At 41.4% G+C, this 24,747-nt stretch overlaps 1 protein-coding gene across 1 annotated transcript in view; it reads left to right on the forward strand.

Moving 5' to 3' along the window:
• SLC6A11 (solute carrier family 6 member 11) overlaps positions 1 to 23,792 on the forward strand; it is a 171,229-nt gene extending 147,437 nt beyond the window's left edge. Inside the window, exons 9-14 of the mRNA XM_027863974.1 lie at positions 2,585 to 2,697; positions 7,592 to 7,729; positions 16,910 to 17,012; positions 18,254 to 18,354; positions 19,502 to 19,672; positions 23,640 to 23,792. Of these exons, the coding sequence (XP_027719775.1) occupies positions 2,585 to 2,697; positions 7,592 to 7,729; positions 16,910 to 17,012; positions 18,254 to 18,354; positions 19,502 to 19,672; positions 23,640 to 23,792 (779 nt within the window). The remainder of the gene's footprint in view (positions 1 to 2,584; positions 2,698 to 7,591; positions 7,730 to 16,909; positions 17,013 to 18,253; positions 18,355 to 19,501; positions 19,673 to 23,639) is intronic.
• The last annotated feature ends 955 nt before the right edge of the window (positions 23,793 to 24,747 follow it).

The following is a 24,747-nucleotide window of genomic DNA, read 5'->3' on the forward strand; positions in this document are numbered from 1 at the left end:
TAACTTACAGTCTTAGAGAGTTGCCTGGGTGCCCTGAGATGTTAAGTGACTTGCCCAGGGTGACACAATCAGTGTATGACAGAGATGGGACAAGAAGCCTAATTTGTAGCTCACCGAATCCAAGATTCAGAGCCAGAAGGGACCTTGGCATTCAACTCCAATCCCCCCATTTTATAGATTAGGACACTGAAGTCTAGGGAGGTTAAGTGATTTATCCAGGGTGACAAAGCTGGTAAGTATCTGAAGCAGGATTCAAACCCAGGTCTTTCTGACTCTACCCACTACACTATGTTGTCTTTCACCAATTACCATCATTACCATCATCTTCACCATTGACACCTCTACCACTATCATCTGGTACAATGGTCCAACTCCCTCATTGGACTAAGGAAGAAGCTGAGGCCTGGAAAGAAGCCTCAGATCACATAGAGAGTTAGCAATAAGAGCTTGGATTAAAACCCCAGTCTCAAGGTGACATTCCATGCTCTCTTCACTCTACATCTCTGCCTTCTTCCTTTCCTCCTGTCCTGCACACAGTACATACATCTGGAAATGCCCAACAGCCAATCAGTCAGTCATTGAATTAAGCATGCACTATGTGCCAGGCACTGTGCTAAGTACTCAAGATACAAAGAAAAACAAAAAAATATTACAATCCCTGCTCTCAAGGGGCCCATGGTCTAATAGGAGGAGACAAACAGCTCTATGAAAACAAAAATATATATACAGGTTACGTTGGAGGGACTGGAGTTAATTACAGAGGGAAGGCAATCAATTAAGAAGTGAAGTGAGGGAGCTAGGTCTGGAGTGTTCCCCAAAGCACATGTCAGGAGCAAGAGATCTGTGCAAGCAGGAGACAAAAGCCTTGTGGGCATTCTCACCTCCAATGTTGCCAACCGCTCTTCTTCTCCCCACTGGGTGGCACCATGCTCCCAGCTGCCATGACATCATTTAGCTCAGTGTGAACAAGGAATTAACCCTCCTGGGTTTCACCCTCTACCCTCCATTTAAGAAAAGAAAATATAATCCTCTAGCCAAACAAAGTCATTTCATTCGGTTCGGCTCATTACACAGTTAAGAGACACATGCTGATGTACCTTTAGATTTTCAGATATTAGGAGCACATTCCAATTCAGCAGAGATTTTTTTTAAATTGTCATCTTGTTCCCTCCAGCTCTAAATTCTTTTATTCTAAGTGGATGATGAAGAAGTGCTAGCAAAGGGCAAAGATTTGATTAGGTGACCCCTAAGGTGTCTTCCAGCCTGAAGATGATAGGATTCCATGAATAGCCAGCCATGAGCAGAATTATAGTCATATTTACAGAAAGGACATTTAGTGCTAGAGCCCCTAGGTATAGTACTTCTCTCCATAGCTAACCTAGCAAGCTCCATCCCTGCTTTTCTGCCTTTCTTGTGCTGAGTTTGAGTTCATACTTTCTGCCACTTACTCCTGCACAATCCCTCCTTGCAAGATGGCGAGGAAGATGGGAATGCAAAGAAGACATTCCAAAATTCCACTCACTCTAAAGAAATTGACTAAAATTGGAATCTCCCCATCCCCCTAAAGGAAAAGGAAAAGAAATGAAATAATTACGAGCATAGATTTAGAGCTAGAAAAGATCTCATGATTATTTAGTCACAAAATCAGAGAATTTTAGAAATGCAAATATCCTTGGTAAGCAGCTAGGTGGCATAGTGGATAGGATGTTGGAGTTAGTAAGATCTGAATTTAAATCATACCTTCAGCACTTAACTAGCTGTGTGACCTTGGGCAAGTCACTTACCTTTTATGAGCCTCAGTTTTTGCATCTATAAAATAAGACTATCTCGCAGGGTTGTCATGAAGATCAAATGAGAGAATCTTAAATCTTGTAAACCTTAAAGTTTTATATAAATGTTATTATTATTAATTATTAGTATGATCCATACCAGAAAAAGAATCCCCTCTATAACATGCCCAACTGAGCTCCTTGAGAGCAGGGACTGTATTTTGTTTTTCTTTGTATCCCCAGCCCTTAGTACATTATCTGGCACATAGTAGGTGCTTAATAAATGCTAGCTGACTGCTCAAAGGCTCGAAGGGGAGGGAATCAATGGATTCCTTCCCAGGTAGGCCACTCCACTTTTGGATAACTTTAATTGTTAAGGAGTTTTACTTCATCAAGCCTAGTTCAACTACCTCATTTTACAGATGAAGAAACTGAGGGTCAGAAAGGCTTAGTAATTCATCCAAAATCCAATAGATAGATTGTAAGTGGCAGCTATAGGGATTTAATCCTCGATCTTCTGATGCTGGATCCAGGGCTCTTTCCATTGGGTCATACTGTATGTCCCTTCCCTCTAATCCATAACCATCACATCTTAACCTTCCACAAGGCACCAAGGAACTGGAAATGAAATCCAATCAATCATCTGGGAAGATAATTTCTAATAACACCCTCCTGACTTCCTCCTGTTCCTTCTCACTGTCAGCAGCTTTTCAAGAACTGCTTGGTGCCCCTAATGGGGACAAAGGGGGAAGCTCTAAGGAAGGCACTTGGGGGAGGGGGATGGACCACCTGACCATTTCTTTCCTTGTCTCCAGGGCCAGGACTAGCCTTTATTGCCTACCCCAAGGCAGTCACCATGATGCCCCTTTCTCCTCTGTGGGCTGCCTTGTTCTTCATGATGCTTATCTTCCTGGGACTGGACAGCCAGGTAAGAGACTCCTAATGAAGACTTGGTAGGAAGGTCTACAGTTCTCTCCATGGAGGAAATGGCCTCCTCCTTCTGCTTGAAGTTAGTGTCCAATTCGATTCATCTCAAATAATTTCAAAAGGCATTTGTCAAACAGTAAGGCATTGTGCTAAGCATTGGGGATACAAATACAGATTTGAAATATCCCTTGCCCTCAAGGAGTTTACATTCTACTGGGCTTGACCAGAACATAACTGTCTGCATATCATCTTTGCTTAGCATTCAAAATCCTCCCCCATGTGGCCCCACTTGCCTGAGGTTCTTATCTTCCTTTGTTCTCTGACATCCATCTTCCATTCCAGCCAGGCGTCCCTCCTCACTGTGCCCCAGACATTTTCCACTCTGATTTCTGGCTCTAAATGAATTACTTAACAAGTATTCATGAAGCGCATACCATGCGCCATATACTGATGCTGGAGATAACAGACAGAAATGAAATAATCTCTTCTTTTAAGGGACTTACCTTATATCAAGGGGCTTTTACCCATGCTGTTTTCTTCACTGGGAATAATCATTCTCCTAACCTTTGCTTATTCAAATCCTATCCATCTTTAAAGTTTATCTTAAATCTCACCTCTTCCTTGCAGCCTTCCTGGATTGCCCCACCCTCAATGGATTTCTTTTCTTTGTATTATTTTGGATTTTGGGGGGGGGGGTTTGTTTTCTTTTGTTTTGTTTTTTGGCGAGGCGATGGAGTTAAGTGACTTGCCCAGGGTCACACAGCTAGTGTCAAGTGTCTGGTCTGAGACCGGATTTGAACTCAGGTCCTCCTGACTCCAGGGCTGGTGCTCTATCCACTGCACCACCTAGCTGCCCCCTCTTGTATTGTTATAGAACTGTTTAGTGCATATAAATCTTGCATCCTCTAGTAAAGTGAAGGTTCCCCCAAGAATAGAGGCTTTATCTTATATTTCATCTGCATTTTCCTTCATGCCTAACACAAGACTGGGCACTCAGTAATTATCCAATGAACATTTGAATGAGTTAGGGAATGAATAGATGGAGTGAATATGTGAAGGGGATCTATGGGTAAGTGAATGAATGAATGCATATGAATCAATGTATCAGTGTGTGAGTGAATGTGAAGCCCAGAATAACCCTCTAGACAATCTCTTTTCTCAGGTGGCTCCCAAAATGCAATGCAGCTGCTCAAGACCTCAGCCAAACTCACATTCACTTTGTCTATTCCCTCTGCTTCCTTGTCCAAGCCCCAGAGCCTGCCACAGCTCCCAAGCTCCAGGCTCACACTCCCTCCTCCTCACCCTTTCCTTCCTTGATCTCAAGCAGGGCATGTCTTTAGCCAGATCAGTGACTTCCCTGCCATACTACGCCCCCCCCCCAAGCTCCCGGGCCAATATTCCAAGCCACCAATTAATCTACACCATCCTTGGCACCATTTTCTGATGCCCTGCATCTACCCCTCCCACCCCAGTGAAATTGCAGACCTACTTTCCGTTATTGGCCCTCCTCCCTTCTGTAGCAGCAGCAGCAGCAGCAGCAACAGCAATAGCATCAGGAGAAAGGGTCAGAATCTCTCCTGGAAGAATATTCCCAAATCTCCCCTTTCCCTCCTAGGTTCCATGAGGTCCTGGCAATGAATCCTCAGCCAGGGGATCTTTGCTAGGATTTCCCCAGGAGTGGAGTCAAAAACATTTGGAAGGGCCATCACTGTATTTGAGAATGATGTATTTGATTTGCTTGTCTGTTCTAGAACAGCTCCCACCTTAACTTCAAAGTCTCTGACCTCCAGGGCATCTCACCCTATCTTAAGTGGACCTTTCCCTAGCCCGTCTTTCTTCTTACCCATCAGCATAGCCACTTGCTTGTCAGGTCCAATTGCTCCTGCCTCTGTAGGATTCCTTGCATCCTTCCCCTCCTCTCCTAGACTACCACCCAAGTCCAAGCCCCTCAGGCCTAGACTAACAAGAGGACAGTGTGGTGCAGTGAAAAGAGAATTGGATTTGGACTCAGAGGACCTTGAATCCTGGTTCTGCTAGTACCACTTGTAGCATCTCTCACTTTGGGTGAGTTACTAATCCTTTCCAGGAGGCAATTTCCTTATCAATTAAAAGAGGGGGATGAGATGACCTCAAAGCTCTCTTTAAGGTCTGAATCTATGATCCTTCTACAAAAGACTCCTAACTGGAATCTCTGCTGTCTTCCCTTCTCCCCTCCATGCCGTATATCACACTCAGACTAATCTTCCTCAAATAATGCTTTCATCATGACCCTCCTCTGCTCACAGGCTTATGGTGGCTTTCTGCAGATTTCTCTCAAATCAAGCCCAATTTCTTTATCTTGGCATTCAAGGCCCTCCATAATCTGGACCTTGTATGTATAACCTTATCTCCTATTAATTCCCAGCACACAACCTCCTTTCCATCCATGTATGTGCATATGTTCATATGTCTATGTGGGGGGAGGGGAAGATTGTAAACTTAAAACCACATAAAATTCATAGGATCATAGATTTAGAGCCAGAGGAGACCTTAGTGGCCATCTGGTCCAACTGCCTCATTTCATAAACTGAGGTGAAGAGAGAGAGGTAGTGACTTGCCTAAGGTCATATGGATGGTAAGCAGCAGATCCGGAATTTGAGCCCAGACTACAAATCCAGTCCTTTGAGTGAGCTCCTAAAGGCCAGGGACTATGTTTTGCCTTTCTTTGTATCACCCCCAGTGCTTAGCACAGTGCCTGGCACGTAGTAGGTACTTCATAAATGCTTATTGACTGACTCACCTATCTTGCCCTGCTCCCTTTCCTTCATCAGAATGAAGAGACACAAATGCACGACCAGGAATTTAATCACGGCAGCTTATCACAGGCTCAATAAGTCTGCCATGATACCAAGGAATTTTAAAAAGCAAATCTCTCAATGCCTAGAATTACTGATTTTTGTTCCCCTGTTGGGAGGCCCCCAAAGCTGTGTGCATCAGCGGCTACCCCAGCCCGGCTCCTCCGTGACCTTACTCAAGTCACTTAACCTCAAAGCACCTTTCTTAGCATGGCCATAAATTCAGTCAACCAAATCCAATCTCTTCCCCAGAATTGGTTTCTCAGCAATCGTTACTAAGCTGCTGTGGTGAGGAACCACGTGTTTCTCCTGATAATCACTTTCTATTGTCCCAGGTCAAAGCTTTGTGAAGCTAGGGCTTGTCATCAGCAGAGTGACTACTGCAGACTGCAGGCTGGGCTGTCAGGCCCCCAGGGCTCCCCAGGAAGCTGAGCTCTGCATATGGTAGCGCCCCAGCCCCAGATGTTCTGTACCCTATAGAGTTGAACTCTACATATCATAGCACCCCAGGCATGCACAGTATGATAGGATCAGTGGCATGGGGGTTGCCAGAATCCCACTCTGCATTTCTAAAAGTCAGTAGTATGGATGCCGAGCAAGTCCAGAATCTGTACCATCCTCCACTTAGCAAGGGGAGAAATAATCAAACCACCACCAGGGATGTATCAAGCACCCCCTGAGTGTCCTGGACCTTGCTAGGTGCTATGAGGAACACAAGGAGGTATATGGGACAGAAGTATCCAGAAATAATGTGGTATGGTGGGAAGAGACCCAGATTTGGGATCAATGGACCCGAGTTCAAATCTTTCCTCTGTCTATGACTTGTGTGATTTAGGACAAGTAACTTTCCCCTCTCTGAGCCTCAGTTACCTTATCTAGAAAGTGGGTTGGACAAGATGATCTCTATGGTTGCTCCCAGCTTTTAAGTTAGTGGTTCTATGTTGGATCTACCTTCAAGGGGCTCACATTCCAGTCTATAAGACTAAGAGCAGAGCATAGAATAAGGCTTATGGAAAAACTACTAGGCATGAAGCTTAGAGGCTTGGATGTGAGCCCATGTTCCACCACTGACTCATGCTATGACTTTGGGTGAGTCCCTTCTGAACCTCCATATAATACCACCACCATCACTAACAATAACAGTGATAATAACCAGCATGATAGTACCAGGCACTACGCTGATTCTTTCACAATTGTCATTTTATTTGATTCACATAACAACCCTAGGAGGCAGGTGCAATTAATATTATTCCCATTTTATAGATGAGGAGACTGAGACTGATAGGGTTAAATGACTTGTCTAGGATCACACATCTAGCAAGTTTCTGAGGCCAGATTTGAATTCGGGAAGATGAGTCTTTCTGACTTCTGGCCAGGCACTCTATGCACCATGGCATCTTGCTGCCCTTAAATAGAATGCTTCTAAAGGGTGCTGTGGATAGAATGATAGATTCACAGTCCAGGTTCAAATGTCAACTCCACAACTTTCTTCCTGTGTATGACCTTGAGACTGTCATTTAACTTTTCTGGGCTTCAGTTTCCTGGTCAGTAAAATGGTGGGTTCATAGATACAGAGCTGAACAGGACTTCAGAGTTCATCTTGTTCAACCCCTCACCTTACAGATGAGGAAACTGAGGCCCATAAAAGTTAACCATCTTCTCCAAAGTCATCCAGGGAGTAAGCACTAGAGGTAAGACCTGAACCCAGACTGAGCCCTTTCCACTGTACCACAGCCTCCCAGATCTTCCCCACATCTAAGTCTGGAAACCTAAATGTGAATCAAGGGAAGTCATTTGTCCAAGATCACAAGATAATAAGTAGCAGAGACAAGATTTGAACCCAGGGCCATCTCACCCTAGGGGATCTTTGTCCCCCTTCCTAAGGTGTTAGAGGAGAATTCCTCTTCTTGGGGAGACGCTCTAATCAACAAACATTCATTGAGCACCAACTATGGCCAAGACTTTCAGCTCAGTTCTGAGATCACCATGTTTACATACAGCCAGAGTCCCACAGGCTGCAATGTTATGGGCTGTCTAACTAATACCATCCCTTCTCATTAGTTTGTGTGTGTGGAAAGCCTCGTGACAGCAGTGGTGGACATGTACCCAAAGACTTTTCGGCGGGGCTATCGGCGAGAATTGCTCATCCTGGCCCTGTCTATTGTCTCCTACTTCCTCGGTCTGGTCATGCTAACGGAGGTAAGAAACCTTTTGGTTTATTTTTATTGGTGCTACTTGCTTATCTTTTATATTTACATTGCCTTCATTTCCCAATATACCTCTCCCCTCTCACTACCTCATGAGCTATGCCTTAACAACAAAGAAGAATGAAGAAAGAAGAAGAAAAGGAAAAAAAAGAGCAGTTCAGAAAAGCTTATCAACACATTAACTAAGTCTGACAGTATGTATGTAGTATGTAACACCCATAGTCCCTATCTTCACCAAGAGGAGATGGAGGTTGAGCTCTTCAGTTTGGAGTGCGCAGTAGAGCTATGTGATCTGGAAAGTGGACTGGCTACCATTTCTACATGGGAACAGCCTTACCCATCATGAAATTTGCTTTGGAAGAACACTACCCCAATCAATTCTTGGGTGTGGGGGAGGGTTATGTGTGTGTGGGTGTGAGGCCAGACTTCCCTATAGCCCCATGAAACTATATAGGGATTTCTTGGCAGCCCAACATTTCCATAAAGCCAAAGGGACCTACCAGACAGGCCAGGTTGGACTGTAGGCTGCCCACCTGCTTTATTATATCTTTCATTCTCTGAATTTAGGCTTCTGGGCACATGTGTCCCACACCCCTGCGTGCCAATAAAAATTTGAATTCGACATTTATTAAGTAGAAGTCCAGGAATGGATAAAGAGCTAGCCTCAGAGTCATGAAGACATGAATTCAAGTCCCATCTCTTACATCTTCTCATTATTATCATGGATAGCATTATCATACTATAGCTAGGCAATATATTAAGCACTTTACACACATTATCTCATTTAATCCTAACAACAACCTTGGGAATTAGGTGTCATTATCATCTCCATTCTACAGTCAAGCAAATGGAAGTAACTAGAGGTTAAGTGACCTGCCAAAGATCACACAGCTAGTAAGTATCTGAAACAGAATTTGAACTCAAGTCTTCCTGACTCCAGATCCAGCACTCTATCCACTGCAACAACTTCTTGTTGTTCAATCATTTCTGTCATCTCCAACTGTGACCCCATTTGGGGTTTTCTTGACAGAGATACTAGAGTGGTTTGTCATTTCCCTCTCCAGCTCATTTTACAGATGAGGAAACTGAGGCAAACAAGGTTAAATACTTGCCCAGGGTCACACAGCTACTGAGTATCTAAGGCCAGATTTGAACTCAGGAAGATGTCTTCCTGACTCTAGGGCTGATACTCTATTCACGGTGTCACTTAACTGCCCCATATAAGAATAAGGAACACAGTGAAGCTTTAGCTTCTTAATGCACCAGACAACTCTCTAAAAACCTAAGTTACAGACCAGTAGCTCATCTGCAATGGTCAGGGGGCTTCTCCACTGGGAATTCCGTATGCCAATGATATCACAATTCCATATGCCAATGATATCACAACGATATCACAAACATGTAAGGGGATAAATGTGTAGCTGATATGGGTATGAAGAAATAAATGAAGCAGTTTCTAACCTCAAAAACTTATATTCTACTAGGGTGGGAGGGAGGGTAGACAGAAAAGTAAAAACTATGCAAGAAAAGTAGAGGAGAAAGGATACCCAACAACTAGGGGGAGCAGGAATGGTTTCCCAAGGAAGCTTGCAGATGAGCTAAGCCTTGAAAGAATTTAAGTCATTTTGGATGCCCACCTGATACAATAAAAGACAACATAGTATGGCAGAAAGAGAATACATCTGTAGTGAGGATTTGGATACAAATCCCAGCTCTCCTGTTGTTACCAGGCTGAGCTTGGACAAGTGACTTCTCTTGGTGTCTCATTTTTATTGTCTGTAAAATGAATTGGTTGGACTTGATAATCTCTAAGGTCTCACTCCTGTGGTGCTCTAAGGCCCCTTCTGGCTTATCCTGGCTCCCAAGTACAAACAGGAGACCTTCAGAAGAAAGCCAATTGCTTCTGGGGATGTGCAGTACAGACATACTTACCTCTATCCTTCTTTTCCTTTTACCTTAACTCTTCCTGTCCCCTTCCCTCACCTCAAAGAGAAAGACTGAGCCCTTTGAATTGCTATAGAATCAAAATTCTCCCTACCCAGCCATTATTAGAGCCCTCAAATTGAATATTTTTCTGAATCCAAAGGAAAGAAAGCCCTTTAGATTAACTGAAACTTTAGAAGCCTCCCTGTTCTTTACCTGAGCCAATGGGATCAGGGCTGGGAAAGTAGGTCCTCCCAAACAGTTGGGCCCAATGGCAAATGGTAAAGACAACCAACCTTTCCATGAAATTCATGAATATTTTGAAGTGTACATATTCTTCTCCTACTCTATGGCTAGATCAGAGGCGTTTAGCCCTACCTATTAACAATGGAAACTGTCTTACCAGGAAACTAAGTACATTTTGTACAATAGGGCTTCTTCACAAAGTAGGGTGGAAAGGCAAGGCAGGAGAGGGCAAAATAAGAACAAAGAAGCAATAGTTCAGAATTCATGAAGATAAATAATATGTAATAAGGCTGCAACCAGATAATGCATAATTAGGCTGGAATGAGATAGTGGGTGGTCCTAAATAATTGTCCATAGGAGGCAGCTAGGTGGCTCAGTAGATAGAGCTCACTGGATGAGTCACTTAACTCTGTTTGCCTCAGTTTCCTCAATTGTAAAATGAGCTGGAACAGGAAGTGGCAAACCACTCCAGTACCTTTGTCAAGAAAACCCCAAATAGGAACATTAAGAGTGGGACACAACTGAAATGAGTGAACAGCCTGTTAATAGGGAGCCAGCCAAAGTTAATGAGGAAGGAAGGAACATGGTCTCATCGCTTCAAAAATCAGTATAACTCAAGCTGATACCAGTCACCTTCCCAGTCCACAACAGACAGCCTCTTTCTTTACACTCTGATCCCACTGGATTCTGTCTGTAGCATCAACTATAATGGACTGAAAACGTAAGGTATATTGTCTCCCTTGGGTAGCACAAAAAATAAGGTGTCGTGGTGAGATTTTTGGATGTCAAGCTCAGATCTGCAGGTGCTCCCACTCACTCCTCACTTGTCAAGCTCTTGTTTCAGGTGAGGGGGTGAAATAGTTCTGCTCCGTGGTTCACCAAGATAACTAGAATGAAAATATTCTTAAAAAGCAGATTTGCTCTTCCCCTTGTCTTCTCCCCACCTTGGATACTCAGCTTTCCTTTATCAACAACAGTCTTAAAATTCTCTTGAAAGGGATGAGTTTGAGCATTCTCCTACTCTCTTAACTGTCGTTAATAGAAATAGAGAAAGATTTCTTCTCTTAAACCTAGAAAAAGAACCTCAGTGGAGCTAAGGTTATCAGAGAAAACATTTTCAGCCTGCTTGGCTGATAACACCCCGGGGATAGTGTGTTTCGTTTCCTCCACATCGTCATTCTGCCTGCATTTAAAGAGAATTTGTTAAATTCTGATTGCAGAAGAAGAGGACTTTATGGCATGCAAATTGACAGTTAAGCTTGAGAGCTAAAAGAAGCTGTGCATCAAAGCTATGTCAAGAGTGAATATTTTGACTGGTATGCAAGGTCAAAAGGCAGCAGAAGTCGCTTGGACTCACTAATCTCCAAAATCTCTTCCAATCCTCAAGATTCCAGGATTCTTGTAATAAATATTTTTAAATGTTTGTTGAATTGAATTTGAATCCAGTGTTCAGCTTTCTGTAAATAGCCTGATATGGATTCTACGACTCAGAACACTGCTAGCCAGGGGCAGGTATTAGCCATGCAGAGGAGTCATGATGATGCTTACAACTGATAGACTGTCTTGAACATATCCTCGAAACAACCCCATCTGAGGTTAATTTCATTCCCCTTTATAATAAGATACTGGTATCATTAGTATTTCCTTAAAAGGGAAATTAAAAATGGAGACTCAAAAAAGGGAAATGACTAGCCCAAGGTCAAATGACTGGTAATTCAATTAAACAGTTCATCAAACATGACAAGTTTCTCCTATTTACAATAATAATAGATAACATTTATATAGCATTAACTATGTGCCAGACACTACTAAGTGCTTTATAATTAATATCTGATTTGATCCTCACAATAACTCTGGGAGGTAGTGCTTTAATTACCCTCATTTTACAGATGATGATGATGACGATGACGACGACGACGATGATGATGATGATGATGATGATGATAGCAGCTAACATTAAATAGCACTTACTATGTGCCAGGCACTGTGCTAAGTGCTTTGCAATTATTACTGCATTTGATCTCACAACAACCATGGGAAGTAGGTACTATTATTATCATTCCCATTTTACAGGTGAGGAAATGGAGGCAAACAAAGGTTAAAGTGACTTGTCCAAGGGTGTACAGCCAGTAAGTGGATGAGAATAGATTCGTTCCTAACTCCAGGCCCAGTTCTCTCTCTACTGAACCAGATAGCTACCCAAGATACTCAATTATGTGCAGGAGAAACAACAAAGAAAATGAAAACGTTCCTAACACTCTACTCAGGGACACACAACATGTAGACAAAAGAGTAAATATGAAGTAAATACAAAATGATATGAAATAACTTCAAGAGGAAGAGCATATTAACTGGGGGAATCAGCAAAAGCTTCCTGTAGGAAGTGGCACCTGAGCTGTGTCTTGAAGGAAGCTAGGGATCACAAGAAGTGGAAACGATGAAAGAGTGAATTTCAGTCATGAGGGAGTCACATGTGAAAAAGCCTGGAGGTGGCAGATAGAGATGGCAGGATCCTGGTTATGAACCTAATTCTTCTAACTATAAGGCCATTGCCCTTAACTTTATAACATATCGTCTAGCAGGAATGAATAATTACACCTAGTAAGAGGCTTGAGGACATTAATCACTAGCCCTTCAACGTCTTAATTATTGGGAGGTGTGATTAGGTGACAGCCTTTGATACCAACCATCCTGTCCTCTAACAAAACAGCAACCCTGGATTGGTCCTTCCAGATGGGAGAATTGCCTAAATCACTAATTCACCTCCTGCTATTAGAATAATTATGGACTTCATTCTCCCTAGCTTTTGCCATTTTTAAAAACCCAACTCAATTGAGAAAGGGGATGGAATCTCAGAATATTAATCCCCTGCTATTTTTTCCTAAGAAAAATTCTATGGCTTGACCATTTAGTAGTCATCATTTCATTTTCTATATGAATGACCTTTGATTATTTCAAAGGCGGCGGAAGAGAAGCCATTCATTGAGTCTAATTCAAGCAAACGCACCATTTTGCTTTGAATGCTCATCCTTCTCAAACTTGGTGTCTAACAATTTTTCCTCTCACCCATTTCCAGTGACTTGAGGCAAATGACAAGTACTTTTTAAAGCACCTTCTATTCAAAGTCTACACTATGCTTAACAGATATAGAAATAGAACACTGTGGTTCCTGTTCTCAAAGAACTTAGAATCTACCTGAAAACACAAGACTTGTTCCATGAAATTAGCTATGAATACCACCAACTTGACTAGAATTGACTAGATAAGCTGTGTGTTACCAATCATAACTACTGGTGGGATCTCAGAGGGTCGAGAGATGGAACCATTAACATGGGATCTCCCATGGAATGGACTGCAGCTTATGGCCAGGTGAGATCCAAATGGAGTGATCAGCCAAAAAAAAGTCAGAGTCAAAGTGACTAAGGTACAGGAGATGCAAAGACAAAATCAAAACCCCCAAACAGTTTTTGCCCTCAAGGAGCTCCCATCCAGCAAAAGAAATAAACAAGGAATAGAGAGATAGGGGAAAACCTAGGAGGATCATGGGAAGATTATCTAGGAGAGGATGATGGTCAATTCTCAAAAACAACAGAGATGTCAATATGGAGGAGGACTGAGAAAAGCCCATCAGACTTAACACCTCAAAGATCATTGTTAACCTTGAAAAAAAACCAGTTTCAGTTGAGTGGTGAAGTCAGAGAACTGAATGGTGGGAGGCAAAGAAGTAAATGCAAGGAGGGTACCTCTATCTTTCTAGTCACCCAGTAGGCTTACATCCTTGATGGCATACTCACTCTCCACCACCCCCAATATTCAGTGAGTCGCCCCAGTGTTACCTCTCTAATCCATCTTCTTTTTTCCACTTAAATTCAAGACCTCATTACCTCTCATCTAGACTATTGAAATAGTTCATAAGATCCTGGGCTTATAAATATTGAGCTGGAAGAGACATCAAAAGTCCTTCAGTTCAAACCTTCCACTTTATTGATAAGGAAACTGAGACCAAGGGATATGAAGGGATTTGCCTAAACTCGCACAAATAACAGGTATCAGAAGTGTGGTTTGATTTTGGGTCTTCTGGCTCCAGAGAGGACACTATTGTCGTTGTACTCTCGCTTTCCATTGTGTCTCTCCACTCCAATCTATCCACATAGCTACCAGGGTGATATTCCTAAGTTTCAAGTTTCTGACCATGTTACTCCCCTATTCAATAAACTCCAGCGGCTCCCTAACATTTCTAGGATCAAATACAAACACATCTATTGGGCATTCAAAGCTCTTCCCAAACTGGTCCTGACTCACCCTCTCAGTTTTGTTCCGGATTCCATTACTATACTCCATGTACTCTCTGGTCCAGCCAAAATGACTTCTTAAGGTTCCTTACATGTGACACTGCTCCTCATCTCTATACTTTATACTATCTGTTCTTCACACCTGGATTGCATTCCTGCCTCCATGAGTTAGAATCCTTAGCTTCCTTTAAAATTCAGCTCAAAGGCTACCTTCTACATGCAGCCCTTTGGTGATCCCCTAGCTGCCAGAACTTATCCCCAAAATTACCTTGTATCTATTTGGTGTATACCCATACATATAGTATAAACTTTCTTCCCCATTAGAATGTAAATACCTTAAGGAGGGGCACTTGATATATTTTCATCTATTTCCCCGAGCACCTTGAGCAATGCCTGACCCTAGTAGATGCTTAATAAATACCTATTGATTGAGTGATTAAATGAGTATGGATGGTTTTTTCTCAGACTTTGTGAAAATGTTTGGGAAAGTATAAAATAATAGTTTTAGAAGATGATAGGGTAAATTGAAAAAATATTAAAGATAAAGAGACTTTTACATGGTTGAAGGTAGCAGGAATAGAGTCAATAGATACAGAAAAATTAAAATTAAAAGAGAGAAACATTGGAAGAGATAATCAAAGTAGTAGGCTCCTTTAAGAGATGTGAAGGAGAGGGATCGAGGATACAAGCAGAGAGGATGACCTTGTCAAGGAACAGGTCCATACCTCTCTTAGAGACTAGAACAAAGGAAGCTAAAATAGGGAATGATGTCAAGGCCTTTGAGGTATTTTTTAAATAAGAAAGAAATTGAGGCTCAGAAGAGTGAAAATAACTTTCCCAATGTCACACAACTTGTTAAAAAATGGAACCAGTATGAAAATATTCGTATGAATGATTAATAGTCAAGTGAGCTGAACTAGGAGAGCAATATGCAGTAACAACATTGGAAAGGAAACCTTTGAAGGACTTAAGAACTCTGAGCAACCTGGTGACCAAATACTTTTCTAGTTGACTGATAGCGAAGCACACTCCCCACCTCCCAAAGAGGTGATCGATGAAACTTGCTGCAAACATACATTTTCTGACATGACCAATGTGGGAATGTGTTTTGCTTGGCTGTGCATATTTGCTACTAGGTGTTCTGTTGTTAGTGTTGTTTCAATTTAAGGGTGAATGAGAGTGGGAAGGAGAGAGAGGTCGAGGACTGGGATAGCAAAAAAAAAAGAAGGAAAGAAAGGAAGAAAAAAGAAAGAGAAAAAGGAAGAAAAGGAGAGAGAGAGAAAGGAAGGAAGGAAGGAAGAGATTTGAAGCATTTTTTTAAACTTTCATAGAAGAAAGTACAGAAAGAAACACAAACAAGAAACCTCAAAGATTACAAGCGATACAGTGGGAAGTTGGATGAATTTGGTGTTAGAGGACCTCAGTTCATAATCCTGCTGCTTCTCCTTAATGCCAGTGTTACATTGGGGAAGTCGCTTAACACTTTCTATGGTTCAATTTCCTTATCTGTATAATGAGAGGTTGGACTAGATGGTCTGTAACATCCCTTCCAGTGCTGAATCTTTAATCTGTGCTGAATTTATATATTTTAAAGGAAAAGAAATTCTATATAATGAAGATTTGTAGTTTCATACACAACTCTCTTTTTCTATTTTACTTTGCATATGAAAATACAAGTTAAAAAAGCATTCTTTTTTAAAAAAGAAAGAAAGAGAGGCAGAAGTCTCTACTGACTCTTTAGACTCGTAGCCATAAATCCATAAAATGTCAGAACCAGAAAGGATCTCAGAAGCCATGTAATCTAAAACCCTTAGTTTATAGGGGGTGGAGCTGGGGCTCAGAGAGGGAAAGTGATTTTCCCAAGGTCATGTAGCCATTAAAGCCTTATAGCCCTCTAGGAATGGCCCTACTATCTTAAGTCATGCATCTCTTCTCTCCACCCTTTCCCCCTAACACCCTTATCCTATTGTAAAGAAATTACCCTTCCCTACAATTGAAGGCAATTTTCTTGGAGCCTCCAAAGGTTAAAGCTTAAAGGTCTTTAAAAATCATCCAAGCTAAACCTCTTATTTTAATGATGGGGAAGCTCTGACCCAGAGAAGAGGAAGTCACTTTCTCAAGGTTAGAGTCAGTGGCAGAGTCAGATCTCCTCGCTGTATGTGGTTATCACTGTTCATGTAACATACCCGGATCTTATTAGCTAGAAGAGCATTCGGGTGAACTCACTTTTTTAGGGTGGTAAGGAATATGAACCAGCCTCGACCTGGGGAGGAAAAGGAGCCTTCCTAATTCAGAAGACTAATGGTGCCTGGATGCCAGACTGACCTCAGAAGTTGGCAAGAAGGGTCAGAGGAGCTTTGAACCTTTGAACTAGAACAGAGGAAACTTTGAACTAGAAAATGAAGAATTGATTTTAGTTAGGTCAGGGAGGAGAGTCTTTACCCTGAGGTAATAGGAAGGTTAGTACAATAAGGCAAAAAGACCCAGAATCAGAAGCTCACACAACTAATTGATTTGGGATACAAGCCCAGATCCTGACTCCAAGTCAAAAAATTATCCCAAGGCACAGCCTCATTCCTAAAAGATCCATGCTGATGAGTAGATCAGTCATTGCGGTCAACATGAGAGCTGCTCCTGAGCTTCAGTGCAGACTAAGCCATCTCTGCCATACTAATTCTGCCCCACTGTCTCTCCATCTGCCTGTGTTGTAGGGTGGCATGTATATCTTCCAGCTGTTTGACTCCTATGCAGCCAGCGGGATGTGCCTTCTCTTTGTCGCTATCTTTGAATGTGTCTGCATTGGCTGGGTTTATGGTGAGTATCAGCCTGCTCCAGTCCCCACTGCCATTTGCCATGAAATCTCTTCCCCTATGCCAGCTGCTACCCATAACACCTCTTCCCTGGAGTCAGTAGAAAGCACAGGATCTTTGTTCTATCCAGCCAACGCTTGATATGACTGCAGCTGGGCAGGAGCCCAAGCACTAGGCCTGGCAGGATCTGCTGTTTTGTTCTCTGTGACTACAACATTCTAGGCCTTGTCCCTTTATCTCTCTGGCTTTCATCACCCTCATCCACTCCAACTCATGCACAGATTTCATAGTTCTTAGATTCGGAACTGCAAAAGACTTCAAAAGTTATACAGTACCACCCCTAATTTTACAAACAAATAAAGAAACTGAGGTGCAAGAAAGTTGTGACTTTCCCAAAGTCATATAAGTAGTAAGTGGCAAAGGAAAAATTTGAACTCAGGTCCTCAGACTCCAACACCAGTGTCCTTTCCACTACATCATGAAGAATTATTACTTTTCATGGCTGTTAAGTATTCTTCCTAGTATCTAACCAAGATCCCTATAGTAGTTTAAATGAGAGGCAGTGTGGTATGTTGGATAGAACATGAGCCAGGGAAGACCTGAGTTCAAATCCTATCTTTAATACTTACTTGGTATGTGATCATGGGCAAGCCTTTAACTTCTCTGTGACTCAGTTTCTTCATCTGTGAAATTAAGAGGTTGGACTCAATAACCTCTAAGGTCTCTTCCAGCTCTAAATTTATAATCCTAGGACACCTGAGTATTTTTCTCTCTTTCTATCCTCAATGGGAGCAGGGAATGCTCACTCATATGGCCCCCCCATGCAAAGATATGCCAGTAAATATATCTGCCCTCAGTCTTCTTTTCCCCTGGCTAAGAGCCCAGTTCCTTTGGCTTTTCCATATAGTCCTTGTAGACCGATATTGAAATTTTTCATTGTGTCTTTTGTGCATGAGGGAGAGTGAGGATATATATATAGTGGATAAAGCCCTTTACTTGGGCTCAGCATGACCTGTATTCTAACACGACTTCAGATACTTTACTAGCTGTGTGATCCCAGGCAAGCCACATAATCTCTCATCCTCAGTTTCCTCATCCCTATAAAATAAGAATAATAATAGCATCTTCCTTGCAGAGTCCTTGTGAGAATAAAATGAAATAGCCATATATAAAGTGCTTTGCAAACCATAAAACACTATAGAAATGTTAGTTGTTATTATTATAATTTGCATTATTTCTGTACAGGAAGCAATCGTTTTTATGACAACATTGAAGACATGATTGGCTACAAACCACTATCCCTAATAAAGTGGTGCTGGAAGGTGGTGACCCCAGGCATCTGTGCAGTGAGTATTCCCTCATCAGCCAGCCTCCCTCTGCCTCATAGTTCTAAAACCCTGAGACAATGAATGGCACATTCTTTTCAGAGAAAAGGTTCGTAGCATCTGGGACTATCCTGGGTGGTTCCTTTCTCAACCAGAAAGATTGTGCTAGAATCAGATTTGGACCATTCCTGCCCTCATTGAGCATGCAGTACAGTAGAGATAGAGAGCACACACACATACAAATGCACACACACATACAAATACACAGACACACACATACACAACTATAGTACAAAATAACACAGCTGCTTCATAGGGGTGAGAGCTAAGCATCATGTGAATTTAGAGGAGGGGAAGATCATTTCTGACTGTTAGGATTAGAGAAGGCTTCTAGGAGGAGGTGGCATTTGAGTCATGCCTTATCACCACCTGGAAGAGATCCTAGGAAGAAAACTGACAGGAATGTCATTGTCAAGTTTCCAAATTCCCAGGTTAAAGAGAGAGTATTGTAAGCAACAAGAAAAACAAAGAAAGTTAATACTCTGGGAAAACATTCAGGACTTCACAAGACCTAGCAGCTTCTACACTAAAGGACAGGAGGTCTTGGAACATTATATTTCAAAGAGCAAAGGAGCTGTGTTGCATTGAAGAATAACTTATCCAACAAAGTTGAGTATAATCCTGAATGAACAAAGAAATGGACATTTGAAGGATGGGTAGGAATGCAATGGGTAAAGAGGCAAAGTGAGGGAAAGCATGCCTGAAAATGTGGCTGACCAAGCAGGATGAGCAAAGAGTTCTGGCTGCATGTTCTCCAATGGATGCTTGCTTACAAAAGCCATTTCAGTCCCTACACATCAATCAATCAACAAATATTAGGCATTATGTGTTAGACACTGTGGATAAAGTACAAAGAATGAAACAGTCCCTACCAGCAATGACTTTACATTCATTGGGAGATAACTATGTAAAAAGTACATAAAGTTTATAAATATATGCATATATGTGTATACATCATCTATGTGCCAGGGCTGTGTGGGACCCTCATGATGCACCCCTCTCTAAGCTAGGATTTCCTTGTGGGGAAGCATCCTTGGGTCTCGCCTAGAGATGAGTGCTCCTAAAGTGATTTCCATCCTAGTGACCAGGCTGCTCTTCCATCTTTCAGGGAATCTTCATCTTCTTCCTGGTGAAATACAAACCCCTCAAGTACAACAACGTGTACACATACCCCAACTGGGGCTATGGGATTGGGTGGATGATGGCGCTCTCCTCCATGGTCTGCATTCCACTTTGGATTGTCCTCAAGATGTGGAAGATTGAGGGGACACTCCTGGAGGTGAGTGATAATTGGGCCCTACCACCCAGCCATGGAAAAGGGAGATCGGCCAGCTGGAGAAGTGAGAAAAAGAGCACACATGGAAGAAAAGGCTTTCAAACTGCGCTCTTTCTGGTAGTCATGGTTCCAAGGTATATACGTATTGATACTGGGAGCTAGCATTTATATAACACTTGCCATGTGCCAGGCACTGTGTTAAGCACTTTTTACGAATATTATCTCCTTTGATCCTCATAACAATTCTTTGACATAGGTGCTATTATTATTCTAATTTTACAGTTGAGGAAATTGAGGCAAACAGAGGCTAAGTGACTTGCCCAGGGTAAACAGCTAACAAACTTACACAGTTTGTAAGTGTCTGAGGTCAGGTTTGAACTCAGGTCTTCCTGACTTCAAGATGAAAAGAATAATTGATCATATGTATTTAGCCCCTTACTATTTACAGATTGCTTTGGTCATGACAGTTCTTTGAGGAAGGCAGGGGATGCATTATCTTTTCATTTTACAGATAATAATAATAATAAGATAGTGTGCTGTAGTGGAAAAATATCTGGCTTTGGACCATAACATTTGAACCAAAAGGCATCATGGCATAGTAGATAGTAGATGAGCTTCAAATTCAGGGAGACCTGTGTTCAAAACTTGCTTCTGATACACACTTCCTGTGTGACTCAGGGCAACTTACTTAATCTCTCAGTACTCCAGGTAGCTCTTCAAAACTACAAGTTGCAGAACAGAGGTCAATTTGCATTCCTAGAGAGAGTTTCCTCACTGGGAATTCCCCATATGGATGAAATCTGAGATGTAGCCATATACTGTATGTATGCATGTGTACGTGTATATGTATATGTGTGTATACACACACAAATACACACACACACATATGTGTGTATATGGCTAGACCTCAGATATATATGTATGTATGTGCAGATATGTATATATAGGTATACATGTGTGTGATATGTGTGTATTATATGTGTATATATGCATATATACGTGTGTGTACATCTGCCTGTCTATCTAGCTATTATATATTTACACACATGTATGTATGAACATATGTGTATGTATGTTGTGTGGTTGTATATAATTATTTTAGGTCCACTCCTATAATTTCATTGGGTGGCAGGGGCTCCTGTTGTGAAAACTCCTTCCTCCATTTGAAATTGATAACTGATGGATAGCTTGTCTATAGTTCATACTCTTCAAGGGTGACCTGGGGCTACTAGCAAAAAAAAAAATAGAAAAACTAGATCAATGGAACAGGCTAGACAAGGACGAATCAGAAGTAATCGAACTTAATAACCTAGTGGTTGGTCAACCTGAAAACATAAAATACCTAGGAAAGAGCTCACTACTTGACAAGAACTGCTAGAAAACCTGAGAAGCAGTCTGGGAGAAAATAGGTTTGGTGCTATATTTCTAACCTATTGCACTTATTTGTATTTATTTATATAATAAATTCAAAATGGATGAAAGATCACGCTTTTAAAAAAAATTAAAAGAGAAGCACATCATATGTCTTTCACAGCTATATGTGTAGAGGACAAATTATTAACCAAATGAGATAGAAACAATTACAAAAGGTAAAATAAATAATTTTTATTACATGAAATTGAAAAACCTTTGCACAAACAAAATTAATTCATCTAGGAATGAATGAAAGGAAACAGTCAACTGGGGAGGGGGGAATGTTTTGTATCAAATAGCATTGAAAATGGTGTAATAGCCAAGAAATATAGAAAATTAACAAAAGTATATAGAAACAAAAGTGATTCCCCAATAAAGAAATATTAAAGGATATGAATCCATAATTCTTAAAAGAAGAATAGAAATTAACAGCCATATGAAACAATGTTCCAGGTCAGTGATAACAAAAGAAATGCAATTCAAAACAATTCCAAGGTTTGGATGTACACCCAGCAAGCTGGCAAAGATGATCAAAAATAGAAATAGTCAATGTTAGAGGAGTTGTGGAAAGATGGTCAAGCTAATTCATTGTTGGTGGAGTTGTGAATCATTATGATAATTCTGGAAAACAATTTGGAATTATGAGAATAGAGTGACTAAAATGTTTATCCCCTTTGACCCAGAGATTACACTGTTAGGCATATGTTCCAAGAGAGACATTGAAAAAAAAGAAAGGCTCCATATGTATCAAAATATTTATAGCAACTCTTTTCATGGTGGTAAAAGAAAAATAAAGAAGCAAATAGAAAAATGACTAAACACATTGTGCTACATGAATGTAATGCTGTAAGAAACAATAAACAGGAAATATACAGAGAAATATGGAAAAATATATGAAGTGATGCAAACTGAAGTAAGTAGGGCCAAGAAAATAGTATACACAATACTACATCAATTTAAATGGAGATTGAATTTTGGAAATTGTAAAGAGCCAACTTGCTCCAAAAGAAGAGAGATGAGTAGACATGTCCCCAAAGTCCTTTTCAGAGGTGAGGAGTTCAATCCTATGGTCAGTCCATAGGATTTAGGAAGATTATTTTGGCAGCTCAGTGGAGAGTGAATTGGAGAATGGGATGGAGGGTTTGCAGAAAAACCAATGAGAAGGTCATTGAAATAACTCACTCAAGAGGTGAGGAAGGTGTGAACTTAGGTCATGGTGAGGAGGAAGAAGAGAAAAGTGGAACTTAAGTGAGGAATATGGTTTGTTTCTTTAAAATTGTTTTCTTTGCATTTGGAACTTAGAGTAGAGGTCTTTAAGCTGAAATGTGGATCCCTAGAATCACTGAGAATATCTGGTCTTGAAGAGGACTCAGCACTGACATAACTGCTATTTTCCTGGGGGTAGGACAGCTGCCACACTCGTGAGTGTCTCCTTACAGAAAGCACAGTCCATTGGCCTGCCACAGGGCCTCAGGCCAGTTGGAAAAATGACCTTCTCTTCATGCCTCCTTTCTGTGAGGATTGTGGTTATTTCTGGAGCTAAGAGCCCTGCAGCACTGAAGGTTCTCTTACTTGTGAAGAGATTGTTGGTCACCAGGTTGTTTTGTTAACACTCTGGGATGTCATGCCAGCTTATATCTTCAGTGGAAACCTTCACTTGAAGCCTTATCACCTTCCCCGCTGAGAAAATACCCCAAGGTTCCCACTGGGATGTCGAGGTTCAGAAATATTGACAGATGCAACTTTCTCTGAAGATGACTTTAGGCTCAAGAATTTAGGATTAGTAGGGGAGGAAGAATAGAGACTCTTTGCTAAACCACCAAGTGACTTCCCAAGGCAAAAACCTATCTTAAAACATAATTAGAAAAGGGACCTTATCTCCCCAGATCTTAGTTTTCTTATGTGTAAAATAAAAGATTTGGTCTAAGTGGCCTCTAAATTTCCTTCAGTTCTGAAGTCCTATCTTGGAATAATAATTATTATTATAATTATTAAAATTTAAGTTTTGCAAAACACTTTCCAAATATTATCTCATTTTATCTACCTACCCTGAGTAGTAGGTGCTGTTCTTGTCCTCATTTTACAGATGATGAAACTAAGGCAAAAAGAGGTTAAGTGACTTACCTCTTAGTCATAGTCATAGTCAGTAAATGGCCAAAGTGGGATTTGAATTCAGGTCTTCCTGACTCCAGGTCCAGAACCCTCTGATCTGTGTCACCTAACTGCCCGGTTGACTTAGACTGCTTGTCTAAAGATCAATTACATTCTTAGGGTGACAGTCCCCATATTTAAGAAGCACAGCAGTGGTTTAAGGAAGAGGATGACTGGGAGATTTTAGAGGTGACATTAGAAGGGGATCCCAAAGAAGAGGCCCAAGGACTGGACTACATATTAGATCTAGGTTCTATCCACTAACTCACCATATGATCTTGGGTAATCCCTTCTCTGGGATTTACTTAAAGGGTGGGAGTGCCAGACCTGGCACAGGCTGGACAGACAGGCGGGGCAAGAGTACAGGAACATCCTTACCCAGCTCTTGTCTTCTTCCATCACACAGAAATTCAGGAAGCTGATAGTGCCCAGCCCAGACCTGAAGATGAGAGGGAAGCTTGGAGCCAGCCCACGAACGGTTACTCTAAATGACTGTGATGCCAAACTCAAAGGGGATGGAAACATTTCTGCCATCACAGAAAAGGAGACACATTTCTGAGAGACCTCTCTTCGACTGGGATTTTTTTTATAAATGAAGAAATAAACTACTTCACTTAATTATAGGAGTTCGCTTGTTTTGCACAAAAATTATTAACAAGTTAATTTTAAAGTGAACACTGTATACTTGCTTAAAAGTCATTATTTTTTAATTATTATGTAAGTAACAGTCACAAAGAGATAATATTGTATGGGATGCTAGCAAAAATTTCTTGTAATGTGGTGATTTCAATTGTCATTTTATGGGAATTAGGAAGGTCTGTAAAATGTACTGTCAACCTTTTATACTTGGGTCTTGGGGATGGGGTGGCATTGAACATTCTGCTTCTAATCCATTTCCACAGACCATTGTGGACCAATTCCTTTCCAATGTATGTCTATAAAGGGGACTCCTGTTTCCTTCTCTCTACGCTGGAGGAAAGCTTCCACTCAGTTCTTGCCAACTTCGTTTGAGCCCCAGCCTCCAGATCATAGAATTTAGAACTTGAAAGAATTTAGATACAAGCCTCTCATGTGACAGATGAGCAACTGAAAAGTTCACCATCTAGGTAGCAAAGCCAGGTTCTACCAGCCCTGAGGTAGGATAGAAGAAGCTCTGCACTGGACATGAGGAACCCTAAGCTTGACTTTCAACGTCTCCAGCTACTCACTGTGTGAGCTTGACTCAATTACTGTCCCTCTTTCAGCCCCTGTGTCCCTCATCTGTACAAGGGCACTGGACATGGTAACCTCTGAGTCCCCTTCAAACCTGATATTCTCCTACTTTCTAATCTCAAAGCCACAGATCCAGTCAAGATGTGGTTGGTGAGAGGCCATAGCTGAGAGACAATCACCCTTCAAGTCAGAATCAAGGTCATTGTTTTGGGCGACTTATTTCTCTTTAGCTTAACAAGCTTCAGGTCATGTAAGAGCAAGTGGCTCTTACTACTCCAAAGACCTAGGGAGTCCCTCCTCTC

Source organism: Vombatus ursinus, unplaced genomic scaffold, assembly GCF_900497805.2.
Source record: "Vombatus ursinus unplaced genomic scaffold, bare-nosed wombat genome assembly UNPS02014773.1, whole genome shotgun sequence".
NCBI lineage: Eukaryota > Metazoa > Chordata > Mammalia > Diprotodontia > Vombatidae > Vombatus > Vombatus ursinus.